This window comes from Gavia stellata, chromosome 17 (assembly GCF_030936135.1).
Source record: "Gavia stellata isolate bGavSte3 chromosome 17, bGavSte3.hap2, whole genome shotgun sequence".
Classification (NCBI taxonomy): domain Eukaryota; kingdom Metazoa; phylum Chordata; class Aves; order Gaviiformes; family Gaviidae; genus Gavia; species Gavia stellata.
Window position 1 is genome coordinate 11510724 of NC_082610.1, and position 13137 is coordinate 11523860.

General features: G+C 42.8%; 1 protein-coding gene across 9 annotated transcripts in view; it reads right to left on the reverse strand.

The window, feature by feature from the left end:
- Positions 1 to 7532: 7532 nt before the first annotated feature.
- The window catches only part of MICAL2 (microtubule associated monooxygenase, calponin and LIM domain containing 2), an 82604-nt gene continuing 76999 nt past the window's right edge, over positions 7533 to 13137 (reverse strand). For 6 of the 9 annotated variants that reach the window (XM_059825841.1, XM_059825842.1, XM_059825840.1 and 3 more), the window contains 3 exons: positions 12462 to 12550; positions 12022 to 12121; positions 7533 to 9132 (listed from right to left, as the gene is read on the reverse strand). In XM_059825841.1, the coding sequence (XP_059681824.1) occupies positions 9092 to 9132; positions 12022 to 12121; positions 12462 to 12550 (230 nt within the window). In that variant the 3' untranslated portion in view covers positions 7533 to 9091. Of the gene's footprint in view, positions 9133 to 9963; positions 12122 to 12461; positions 12551 to 13137 lie in introns of those variants that run through there. The other 3 variants (XM_059825834.1, XM_059825835.1, XM_059825837.1) reach the window with 2 other exon arrangements.

The following is a 13137-nucleotide window of genomic DNA, read 5'->3' on the forward strand; positions in this document are numbered from 1 at the left end:
GATCCACCATAACCTAAGAAGCATTTTTGCCTTTTTTTTTTTTAATTACTTCTTATGACAGCATCCTCGGTGGTCTGGATGCATTTCAGCATCTAATAACACCTTTGAGCAGCACCGTTCTCCGGCAAAGGCTCTGTGCCTGGCAGGAATGGCCAAGGAGGGAGCATGGCGGTGAGCCCACGTGCGCAGTGCTGAGCCCCAGCTCCGCAGCGGGGAGAGCCCTGCAAGTCACCCCAAAGCCCAGAAACGAGGATGGAGAAATCTCTCAGTATGTGGGATCAGGGACTTGGGGATCTCAGGAGCTTTTGTGAATACCTCAGTTTGCCTTTCTCCCTCAGGTACGAGGGCAAAGCTGAGAGCCAAGCACAGCAGCGGAGAGGTCTTCCTTGTCTGTAATATGCTGTGTATTACAGACACGAGCTACATGAATATCCTTAAAGCCCCGAAAGCTTGCAATTAGTTTTGTTAGTCATTTTCTCCTGGAGTGATTTTAAGGCAGTTTATACCCATGGAAAATACAGGGCAGGTCTCCCCCACAGCTACCAGGCGCCTGTGCTGGTTTTGCTCAAGCTAAACAGGAGCAGCACGGCTGCACGAGCCTGTCGGCCTCGTGCTGGAAGAGAGCAAACCCCTCCCGGCGTCGCAAGGCATCACTGCCAGTCTCCGCGGGGACCCAGGGAGGGTTTGCACGGGGCACTGAGCTGCACAGACCCAAATCCGGGACTGATGCTCTCTCGCAGACTCAGCACCACCACGCACTGCCCAGCGTGGCCGGGCCATGCCTGCTCTTACCGGACCGCTCCGCCAAAAAGCTCAAATCTCAGAGCTGTTTACTGCCCCTCCGTGACTAACAAACTGCTAAATGGAGTCTACCAGCAGGCAAGCTCCCTCTGCTACCGCAAAACAGATAAATGCATCATCACATCCCTCCTCCTGCACCCAGAAGCTTTGCCAACAGATCAGCATGATTTAATGAGGGAAAGGTGCTATGTTACACGCTGCTGTCTCACGCACACTGTGCCAATTCAGCGCTGCACAGAGAAGCCCTGAAACCCATTTCCCTGTTACGCCATGCTAGAGGTGCAATTGCAATGGCTTTTGCTTAGCTGATGAAAACACCATGGTCCCGTGATGGTCCCTGGCATGGGCCCCCTTCAGAAACTTGCGCGGGAGCAGCGTGCCACCGCTCACGTGGCAAAGGGGAGGCCCTTTCCAAAGGGGCTTAGCATCCACCCACCCGGGGCTTCGCAGATGGCTCTCAGCACCTTCTATGATTACCATTTTTAAGGTGCTGATCGCTCCAGAATCTGAGTGCCCCCACCGATAAAGCCAGGGCCAACAAACAGACGTAAGCAGGAGATGTTATTCATACTGGTGAGCCCCATTTGACAAGGCAGCCTGACTTTCTGTACGGGCTGCTGCTCCTGAGTCATCTGCCAAACCAGCGTCAGGCAAATCACATTACTGTGACCTGACAAGGAGATGACAGGGGCTCGGGAACCAGCCAAATTTGGGCAGAGCCAAGCCCATGCTGGGGGCAGCTGGACCAGGTCGGCCGTTCCCCCCCGCCTCGCCTGGGACAGGCAGAGCACACGCTGCCCACAGCAGCACAAAGCCTGAACTCTGCCAAACAGCGTCCCCCTCCCCATCGGGAGCGCTGGGCCAAGCGCCTCGGACACCAGCTGGCTCAGGGCAGCTGTGTTTTATCAGCTTTGCTCGGGAGCGGCTGCTCTGTGCATGCTTCTGCCCGTCTTGGACAAAAATGGTCAAAGATGCTCCACTGAAAAATCCTCAACCAAGCCAGCTGCAGCAGCCTCCCCGTCAAGTCAACACCGCCATGCCATAAGCAGCCAGAAGTGTTCACATTTATCCTGCCTCCTCCTCTTTACCTGGTTTTAAGTCATGAGAGGGGAATTAAATTTTTAAGCAAAGTACAGCGAGAGCTCACACAGTATTTCTTGGCCAAGGCGAGGCAGACCAAACGGGAGCCCCACGCAAGCAGAAAGGGGGAGTGAGCCTTGCCGAGCTAACCAGTGCATGAAAACTCAAGCTAATGCAAATCCAGAGAACATCCCTGAAGGCAGATGAAAAACAGAAACAGAGCCAGGAAACAACAGATTTTAAAATTATATCAACCTTTTTACTTTGGGCCACAACACACCCAGCACACGGGTGGTCAGGAAGAAAGTTTCTGCTGGGAGGCTGGTCCAGAGAACGTCCCCGAGAGCGCTCTGGTGCGCCCGGCTTGAGGGTCCCCCACACCTACACAAGGTCTGGTGGCTGACCCGGGGGAGACCCCCCCGGCTGGGCCCTCGGAGGGGGTAAGTTGTTCATACCTGCTGCTGGCAGCGAAAGGGGACCCTGCCACAACTGCCCTGCCCTGAGGGCCAGCAGCTCGCACCCTCCCTGCGGCTCAGGAAAAGCAGACAAAGAATGACCGACTTCTTACAGCGCTGCCCACGTTGCATATCTGCGTGTGGGCCTTACTTGGGGTGGGGAAGGAAGAAGGAAACCTACTGGAACTAACTGTCACAACCTGCATTTGGGATGTGATATTTTGGCACCTCTGACACATCAGGTTTTTGTGACTCCCTGACGACTGTGAAGGAGGAGCAGTACTTACCCACAGCTGCCCCAGTCATTCAGGGCTGGCAAAGGGCTTTCAGGTCCTCAGGTGCAAAGCACCACTGAAATCCCAGGGGCTGCTCTTACCGGCGGGAGGTGGGTGCCCGGGCACCCAGGGCTGGCACACGGCTCACCTTCCCCGCTGTGCAGCTGGCCCAATGCAACACAGTGCCCCCCCATAGAGACCCCAGCCTAACTTGCATCCTGCTTTTCTGGCTGGCAACCCTGAGGCTCCTAGCCTGCCATTAAACTGTGTCACCCCATAATTCGTTCACAGGATGAGTGGACTCTGCCTGGCCTTGTATGGAGCTGCTGACTAAGACAACGACAGGAGTGAACAATTTTAAAGTGGAGTTACTCATAAACGTAGGCAGCTCTGATGGTGAAAGCAAACACCAGTTGGCATCAAAAACTGACATTAAGAAATTCAGTCAGCAGACCACAAATTGATTTGTAACATACCCAGCACACTTTACTGCCTCTCTGACTTCTTACTGTATAATAAACTAAAAAAAAATAAATTTATGAGTCCTGCTTATAATACAGAAGTGCTTTAAGAAAGCTGTGGGGCAGAAGGAAGGCATCTTTACACCAGCACTGTGGAAGCAGAGCTGAAGTGAACCCAGCCAGCACAGGGATGAGGTAGAGAGCAGAAAGCGCTCGCCAGGGAAGCACAGCCCACGTGGGACTGTGAGAGGGGACGGGGAACTACGAGACCTCCAGCTTGGTTAGACCTTGGTCATGCTGCAACACACTGGTTACCAGCCCACACCAGAGTGAAACTTGAGCTCAAACCTGTTACACCTTCAGCTGTGCCCTCCAGCCCGACCTTCAAAAACTCCCTGTCGCCTGCGTTAGAGTTTGAAACTGAAGACATCCCATTAAGGTATTTCCCAGATCTTCCTTAAGAGGCTATAGGGCTTCTAGCAGCATTCCCAGACTGTTGTGCTGTCCCAACTTTGAGTTTTCATCACACCTGAGAAACTGCCAGGCAGATTTCTGTCCTTGAAAAAGGACTCCTGTAAAAGATACGACGTCTGACATTCCACAGGTTTCAGTTCTTGCCACATTTCTCCTTTTTCCTCATGCTTGCTTCATACGTCTACAGAAGTAATTTCCACGTTATGGTGGCTAACAAACAGCAAAGAATAAAGGCAACCAGCTCTCCCATTGCCTTGGGGTGGCACACTGCTCCCCATGGCAGTGGGGCCAGGCCGTGGGCCTGGCTCCCAACCACCAGCGCCTACAATCGCTTCCCTGCTGCCCCTGCTCCCGCCACAGCCCAGCGATGGGCTCCTCCACGGCCCCCTCCTGCTGCCCCCACGCCAGGAGCCCGTCTTCTCCCACTCCCCCCGGGCCCGTGCCAGCACCTACACAAGTTCTTCAGCAGCAAAACACTTGGTCAAAGTATCCATTACTTACTTGATAAACAGACACTTCTGAATTCAGGCACAAAATATAACCAGGGAATTTGAAGTTGGCAAAGCAAGACTGAGCCCAAAGCACACAACTTGAATGCATCCAGGACAGTGCACATTAATACTCTAATACAAACTAAGCAAAAATTAAAACAGGTAAAGGAAAAAGCAACTCACTGAAAACCTACTAGACATACCATTTCCATGTATTTTTATGGAAAACCGCTTCTCAAACAAAAACTGCTATGATAACACACTATTTCTATAATTTTAGAGTAAATACTTATTTATCAAAGCAATCTGTGTTAGTCTGGTATATTAATGCACGTAGTAATTGCAAATTCAGAGTGCAGCGACAACAGTTTCAGTCTCTAGAGTGATCAGTGTCTGTCAAAAGAGTATTTCTTGCACACAGACTTAAAGCACCAAAAACCTTAAAACAAAGATGGGAATGAATATCTGCAGAATAAATGCCGAAAGAGCAAATTCAAGACTATAGCAACATGCAAATTCCTTTGTAATTTCACATTTCAAAACAACCTATCAGAAATTCCATCCATTTCAAACAAGTTTGGAGCCCACCACCTGATGAGATGAGATCAAAGCATCCCTTCTTGTTATGTTAACACAGTTCATGAAGAAAAGGAAAGAGAGTTGGGGAAACATTTACATGACTAATATGTATACTTGGATGAAGCATTAATACATGATGTCTTCTGATCTTCAGTGACATGATCTTTCATGCAAAAAAATCAAGTAATCTGCAAGCATGTCATGTCTTCAAAAACATAAATATTAATGCAGAACTCAGTGCATTTCAGAACTCATTGTTTTGATTGGAATGTGAGGAATGAGTGAGCCAGAAATGAATTAAAGCCAATTATAGCAACTAATTGCCATAATGTTGTGGGAAAACGCAGAGCATAGCCCTTGCTTGAGGTTGGAATACATACGGAAGCAACTTTCACTGTGATTTTATAGCTGTAGCAGTCTAGAAGAAACCAAGAGGAATAGAAATTGCCCTTCTTAGCAGAGTTAATGAAAGACTGATGTTTGAATTTGAGCAATTCTAAGAAGTTTTGTCTGTATTTTTTTTTTTTCAAATCAAGTATGCTTTAAGACTGCAAGATCTTTTTTGTTATAAAGCATTAGCATAATTTATAATAAAGGAAGGTTACCTTTACGGAATCCTGATGTTTGCTTTTCATTAACAGACATCTAGGCAGGTAATGCTGCCTTGCATTGAGAATGAAAGATTAGGCTGGCTTTCCAAAAAAACCACGTCTGTGTACACATTTCCAATCCAAATGGCCTAATGGCAACAGACAGTTCAGAACCCATTTGAACCAGTATAAAGAGGAGGAAAGGCAGAGCAACTCCTGAGCCTGCCTGAGACAGCAAACGTCAATCACCTTGGCACTTCTAGTGCTATAAGGGCATCTGTAACATCAAGTAGCTTTCAAATCTTAGAAATCATCAACTATGTAAAGAGGCATTAGTATCATCTGCTCCGAAACCATGATTTTTGGAAGGCGCCCAGTTCAGCGGCAGCTCGAGACCAGAGTAGCAGCCTGTTTGCCTTTCAAACAAGCACTGCTGCCAATTCCAGCTATGCGAAGGGACAAAGCATTACTGCTTTGGGGAGCATTTATAACAGCGAGTGCTTGCTGGAGACTGAGAGCACTGGAGCTTTTGGAGAGCGCTCAACGCAAGAGCAGTAGGATTCATGCCTCCTACTCACAGGGAGGTCTGCTCGCGTGGCCAGAGTAGGACAGGAGTCCCAAATTAGGCTTGTTAAACTGGCACAGAACTTAACCCGCTAGTCTCTTCCTCTAGCAGCATTACTGGGAGCAAAACAAAGAATATTTAGTTTTATTGTGTAATGATTTTGACTGAGAGTGAGGGAACTAACAAACTTGCTCCCCTCACATTGCTCATTTTGTCTGTTTTCTTTCTTTTCCATACACTGTGTCCTGTCTTGTCCACTAGCATGCCAGGGCACAGACTGTTTACTACTAGGCATATCCCTCTAGTGATTGGATTTGCTGGTGATTTGACTTTTTGGGCCTTCTGCACCACCACAAGAAACACAATTACAACAAATCTAGACTGTAACATTACCCCAATTCCAAGCTATTGTACTGATATTTTAGCAGGAATTACTGAAACTTTATGAGAACAGCATGAACATCTGATGCCTCTCAAAGCTTCAGTGCCAAACAAATCATCACCCTTGGCAGACACATAAACCTCTTCTGATGTTTCCATGCCACTGCCTCTGCCTAAAATGATCAAGTAAAGATGGCAGAAATGAGCCTGCTCCGAAACTGTAAATTATGCAAAGAGTAAATTTAGTTTTACCCAAATTGCTTTGTCCATTGCAATTAAGGAAGTGACAAGTATTGTCTTAAATGGTATTTGTTGCCCTATGTTTTCATTACACAAATCATCTTGCCCTCAGACAGCAAACTTTCTGCTGTACACGGTGGCTTTTTCTTTGGCAGGGAAGACAGAATAGTTCATTGAGAATAACATTTGTTGTTCTTTAGCAATGCTGTCTTCAGCAACACTTAAAAAAATAATTTCTGTCATTCAAACAATTCTCGTAAGGCTCAGTTTGAATTAACTTTAAAAAATATACAATCGCACAATGTTTCCATTAAATAATTGTGACTAGTCTTTCTGGGATTTGTTTTTTTTCCTCGAAATACAAAGGAAGAGATTATAGCTTAAGAATTGCAGAACAAGCAAAAGAAAGAAGGTCAAAGGGAAGAACACTTAGGAAAGCTCTTTTGGAGAACCTGCTGTTTAAAAAGAACCACAACACCAAGTTTAAAAAAAAAAAAAAAAAAAAACCTAGAAAAGGCAATGACAGAGCAAAGGAAAGCTAAATAAATAAATAAATACATTAATCAAGGCCACTGTTAACAGATAATAGGTCACCCTTAGCTGCAGCTTCCACAGAAGATACAGGGAGCTTGCAAATAGCACTCGGAGCCAGTAGCAAAGGTAAGGCTTTACCCACAGTTATTACCTGCTTTTCCTGTACACAATGTAAGATCCCAAACACATTAACTTAGCATGACCCTTCGGACATTTGTTAATATGTAAAATAAAAACATAAGAAAGGTAACAGAAGTCAAAGAGAAGAGGGCAAGTACCATTTGTGTATGCAATACAAGCAACCCCCATGCTCACCAACAGCCATTTATCATTCCCAGGAAGGATAAATCCCAACACCAGGCACCTCCTGATCTGAAGTGGATGGGATAACTTGTCAAGGACCCCAACGTATATACCTTTCAAAAGGGACAGGCATGCAATTATACCACCACAGTGAAACTCTCTGGTCTTCGGGCCAGGCCACAACAAAGATAACACAACAGCATCCACCAGAAGGGGAATTTGTGAAATGAATGTGAAGTCACTATTAAGTCTCTGTCCTCAGAATTATTTTTAAAAGGAAAAGATGAAACAGGGAGACTTATAAAGAACTACATTTATTTTTGTTTACAGCAGATATAATAAATAAAGCTAAAACAATTTTCACTGTGTGCAAAATACAGAATTTCCATGTGAAATTTTAAATACAGCGTTAAAAACTGTTTAATAAAAATATTCAGTTAAGATTATAAAGTAAAATGAAGACAGAAGATTTAGGAGAAGGACAGAATCCTCATTGGCCAGGAAGAGCTAGGAAGACTCTGCAAGAGAGGGTAAAAAACACAGCAATGGGAAGTGGTTTGAAATGGCAGACCTTTAAGTCACGACCTTCATCTCAAAGCATGCTGAGCTTTGTAACAAAACGCCGTGGCCCTGAAATACCTAGGAAGTCATGTCCTAACCATTTGTGCAGGAAGCGATGCTTAAACTACGGAGAGGTTTCTGTGTGGGCACAGCCTGGAGACTTTCAAAGCCATCAAGACGTTTTAAGATACCCACACAATAAATACTATTGCTTTAGTCACGCAAACATACAGGTCAGTCAGATAAGGTGTGGGGCTCTGACCCTGCAGCCCTTCTGCATTCCTGGCTGAGGTGTGTGAAATGGGGCAAGCGGCAGAGGATGTTTGGCCCCTCCTGAAAATTGCTACTTAGATCAGTCCCCGAAGGCCCTTCCCTTTGAAAGGGATCCTCAGCACGGAAGGCTGGGTCATGACCGTATCAACCAAAACCTTAGCACACTTGCTTGTCAGGCTGAGCCCTCGGTTCTTGTTTGGATTAATTTCCTCTTCCAGATTATCAACATGTGATTACAAATAGAACTTATAGACAAAAATACATACAAAATAATCACACAAATTTGTCATGGAGGCTAGGGGCAATGTCTCATGCATCAAGACAAATCCATTCATCAGAGTGGCAAATGGGGCCTAGTTAATTAGTTAACAAAACAACTCAAACCAAAACACTCTGGTTATATAAACTTGGCATTTTGATATTACAGACTAAAAATAGCATGCACGCCTATTGCTGTTAGGCCTGCCACTTGGGGTGGAAGCCTGGAATTTGCATCGCTTTGGCTACTTTTTCAACAGAATCCTTTTATATCATACTTTTCCAGTATGAAAGCAAAGAAGTGCTTAGAAAGCGCCACAGTGCTCAAACATTGCTTGCTCATTGCATATTTGAGTTCACCAGAAATAGGTGCTCACACTAACCAGGAGAATCAGCTGGCTAATCTTGACCTGACCTTAATTTAAATCTTTCGTTCAATACTTTGGAGGAAACAAGGCTTTAAGTACTTCTTTCAAGAAACAATGTACTTGCCTAACTTACCTTAAAGGCACAAGGAAGTGTACATGCACAGACACAGAGAGAAAAACATTCTCTACAGAGAGTGCAGACGTTACCTTTTCTAGAACCGTGAACTCAGCAACAGGTTAAATGATCATGCCCAAGCTCACATCCATCAATATACCAGACACACACAGTTTGCTCCAAAAGTCTTAAAAAAATACGTGCAATGAAATGCTGTGAAACAACAGTGTTAGTCACACAATTTTGGAACTGGCAAGCGGAAAGAATCACCTGAGAGCAGAAAGGCTTCAGCCAGTGAGTGGGTGCAGCACCGGAATGATGAATTGGACTAAAAGCAACAAGGGAGATTGACAGAGAAGACAGCAGGAAAAAAAACACAGAACTTAACTTGGTTATATAGGAAAGCATCAGAAAGATTACGTAGGCACAAAGAAGAATTGGCCAAAATTAAACTGCCTTTTTTCATTAAATCATGAATGTGGACAAATAAGTATGAATCTTACGAGCAGAATATTAAGATGAAGAGATTAAAAAACAATCTACCAATTAGATTAATACCAATAAAAAACCTTCCCAACAGAATCACCTGCAAAGTCCCAGTGGAATATGCAGTCCAATTAAGATTCCTCAGGAAAATGTTTTCATCAGGCAAGTTCCTGAATTCTGTTGTGGGAACACAGGGATTTTATTCCCCATTACATAAATCTATATAAAGCCAATACCATATTTATAAGTTTTTTTATTTTATTTTTAAGCTTCCTACTAGTAAGATTCATTTGCTTTAAATTCATTAGATATCAAAGATCTCCAAGTTTCTTACTATATCACCATTTTCTGTAAGTTTACCATTATGCTCACTTTGCTGTAAAGCAGAAGATTTCCTATAGTAAACAACAGGAGAATATTTCAGGAAAAAATGTTTCTAAAGATTGTGCTGTTGACAAACTGAAATAAAAATTGATGGCAAGACAGATTTTAAAACTTTACCACTCAGCAGTTTGCTGTGTTGCAGGAGTAACATGGTAAATTGCACTGCAGATTTTTTCCTTTTTAGGCTGAAACAATTACTGTAATTAGCAAATAATTAAAAAGTATACAGTGTTCCAAAGTAGTTTTTTTTAAATGCTATGAAAGAGGTACAGATACATTTCTTTACACATATACAGATGTCCCCCATGTTACTGTAACTGTCGCTGTGTCCAGTCAATATTCTAGCAAAGTTTTGCTGAATATATGTTTGAGCAGTAATGGCAATTTATTTCAAATGAATGCCACCTTATACCTATTTTCTTCAAGCACTTTTTCAAGTTCTGTGCATATACTTAACAATTTCTTCCCCAAATACATAAGCACTCTAAAATGTGAAAAGCTTTATCGTCGTAGTTTAAAAAAAGTCAAACTATCTAGAAGAAAAATCCAGTTTGTCATTTATTTTAAACAGAGACACATTTCCTTTTAATACCTAAGTAACAAAACAATTCAAATAATCTCTTCCCACATTATGTTAAAAAAAAATTAAAAAAAAAATCAAAAACCTGCCAGCCCATAAGCAGCGCAGTCATTTAAGACCACTGGAAGGTGATCCTCAACTTTGGTACTAACTGAATGCGACATTATTTCCTATTATTTAAGCCACATTCTTTTGGCTAGAAATAAATGCTACAGATGCTTTTAATTTTAGACTATACATATTACCATGTTATGTATTTACCTATTTCATGGTTAACTTCTGAATTTAAACATTTAAGTATTTGAGAGGCAGGGAGCACACTTACCTCACTGACTAACTAGGCTGAAAGTAAATCAGAATTTGGGATGTTGGTGTCTCCTTGCCATTAAATAGCTTATTTAGCCTGTCCCAATACCTTCTGATTAAGGTAGACCTTGTTGAGAGACATCTGAAAGAATTTTACCTAACAGCTGCTCCAGATAATAAAATTTCACCTTTCTGCCATCAGCTTTATACATCAAAATGAATGAAATACCCAAGAAGTAATCTCCTTAGAATACATTTGTAGGTCTTTGTTGTTTGTTCTGAACTTCTATTTTTTAAAAATTCCAAAAGACAATAGGAGCAGTGCCTACCCAGAGGCACAACAGCAGTGATTTCAGTTACAGATGAGTGCTCCATAAATTGTTATTCCTCGAATCAGCCACCTAATGAGGAAGCCTCGACCTGAGAAATAAGTCAGGTCTAATTAACACTACCAGTTCCTTTGACTTACAGTTTCAATCAAGCCTTCACCCAACTAAGATTTGCTCTTCAAATTTATTTCAAAACTTTAAATAAATTAGTAGTACATATTATACCCACTATCAACAAAGGGTATCTACCACATGTAAGAAATGTAAAAGGCACGACTAGGAGCAATGTGAATTAAGTACATGATTATTTTTTTTTTAAACATAGTCATGCAAGTTATAAACCTCATAACCCAGAGCAAAGATGAAAGCAAGACAAAAAAAGGTATGCGCCACATTCAGGTTTCAAAACCCAGTCATTTGTCATAAATATTTCCCAAACGTCTGAAAGAACATACATTCTTTCTTGGACTAACAAAAAAAAGGTGGGGGGGGCGGGGAATGACACAGGGAGAAGAATGGTTTTAAAATGTACCATCCCCCCAATGGTCTGATCACAGGACAAAACTGGGGGGTGAGGGGGAATCTACAAAATATCCTTCATCTGTCTCCGTGTTCTGGAAATGTGTCTGGACATTGCCCTTCATGCTCTAACATACAGTACATATTATATTGAAAATGTTGATTGCACCTCGTTTATATCAGAAGGAATCCACCGTTCATTTAAGTCACACATGAAATTGCATGAAAAGTAAAAAACCCAACCAAACAAAAAACCTCAAGAAAACAGTGAGGCTGTTAATTTTGAAAATCTGAAAGGCACAACTGAGCAAGATATGTAGAAGACTTTAAACCCTATAGAATTTTTTCACCCATTCAAGCACATTTTCAAGTGATAGCTCTGCTTCCCGGTACATATGAGTAAGTACCTCTAGAAGAGCACAGAGGAATGGCACACCAAGGCTCAAGAGTTCATACAAGTAGGTATAGTTATATGCATTGTCCCTGAAATGAAGATTGGTAGCGTGCAGAAAACCATGCATCCAGTTAGACAGGCGTCTGGGAATGTCAAGCAGATCCCTTGTCACCCGAAGGGGCCAGCTTAGCGTGCCCCTAAAGAAGGAAGTCAGGATACCTGGGGACCTGTCCTCTGGACTGCTAGCAGTAGACAAAGTGCTTTCTGTGGTGGTCTCTGCAGGTTTGGGTTCCTCTTTCTTCCATGCTTCTGTTGCCTCCTTGTATAAAGCATTAAAAAAATGTTAAATATACTTCTAAAAATGGAAAGTCCAGTTTCTGTTACTGTTTTCAAGTTTTTATAATATATTTGCATTTCCAATTGCTTTTAAGTTCAACTTTACTTTGTATAGGAGAAGTTAATTTCCATTGAGAACCAGACTACAAGTACGCCAAGTTCACAGAACCAGGAGGTTATATTTTAGTATTGATCTTACTACTTCTGGACATCAGGTAGAAAACACCTCACACAGACACACACATACATGAACAAGTACTGCACCCTGTTCCTGATAAAGCTGCTTCAACATTTCCTGCATTAGTAATATAACCAATACATACCTTTCCCTGGAGCTGTAATGTCGCTCTTCTCTTTCTGTGTTTAGTACTGATTTTGCAGTGCGTAAAATGAGGTTTACAGTAAAATTTGCCTGCAAGAGAAAAAAAAATTATATGATATTTTACCTATGTGACTATGGACTGAAACCCCACTGTTGCATCTACAAAAAGATGAAATCAGGATAATTAATGGTTGGGCAGCCAAAGGAATGGGAAACTTGCCCACAGACTGAATAGCTCACAGCTCTGAATGGGTTTCTTTTACAGTACACAGATTTGCATATTTGTTAAATAAGGCAAGGTCATTTATCTTAAACACAGGTTTAAGACTGATAAACAGCAGAAAAACAAGACTCTATAAATATCAAGTCACAAACCAACACAAGTCATCAGCAGCAAAAAGTCAAACAATCAGTTCAAAAAAGTCTTTGCAGAAGATTCTCTGGACTGCAAAAGAACCACCTTTGGCCTTGAGTAATCCTTTCATAGGAGGAGATCAGGTTAATATTCCAACCTACTCAAATCATTTGGAAGTGGCAAGGGAATTTCAATTCAGTTTAATGATTTCCCTCTAGACTAAAAAAAAAAAGGTCAAAAATAATTCCCCATCTCCAAAACCAGGCTGTAGGTGGGATTGAGCGCCCAAGATCTGAACCTCCCATTCTACAGCAGACTGGAA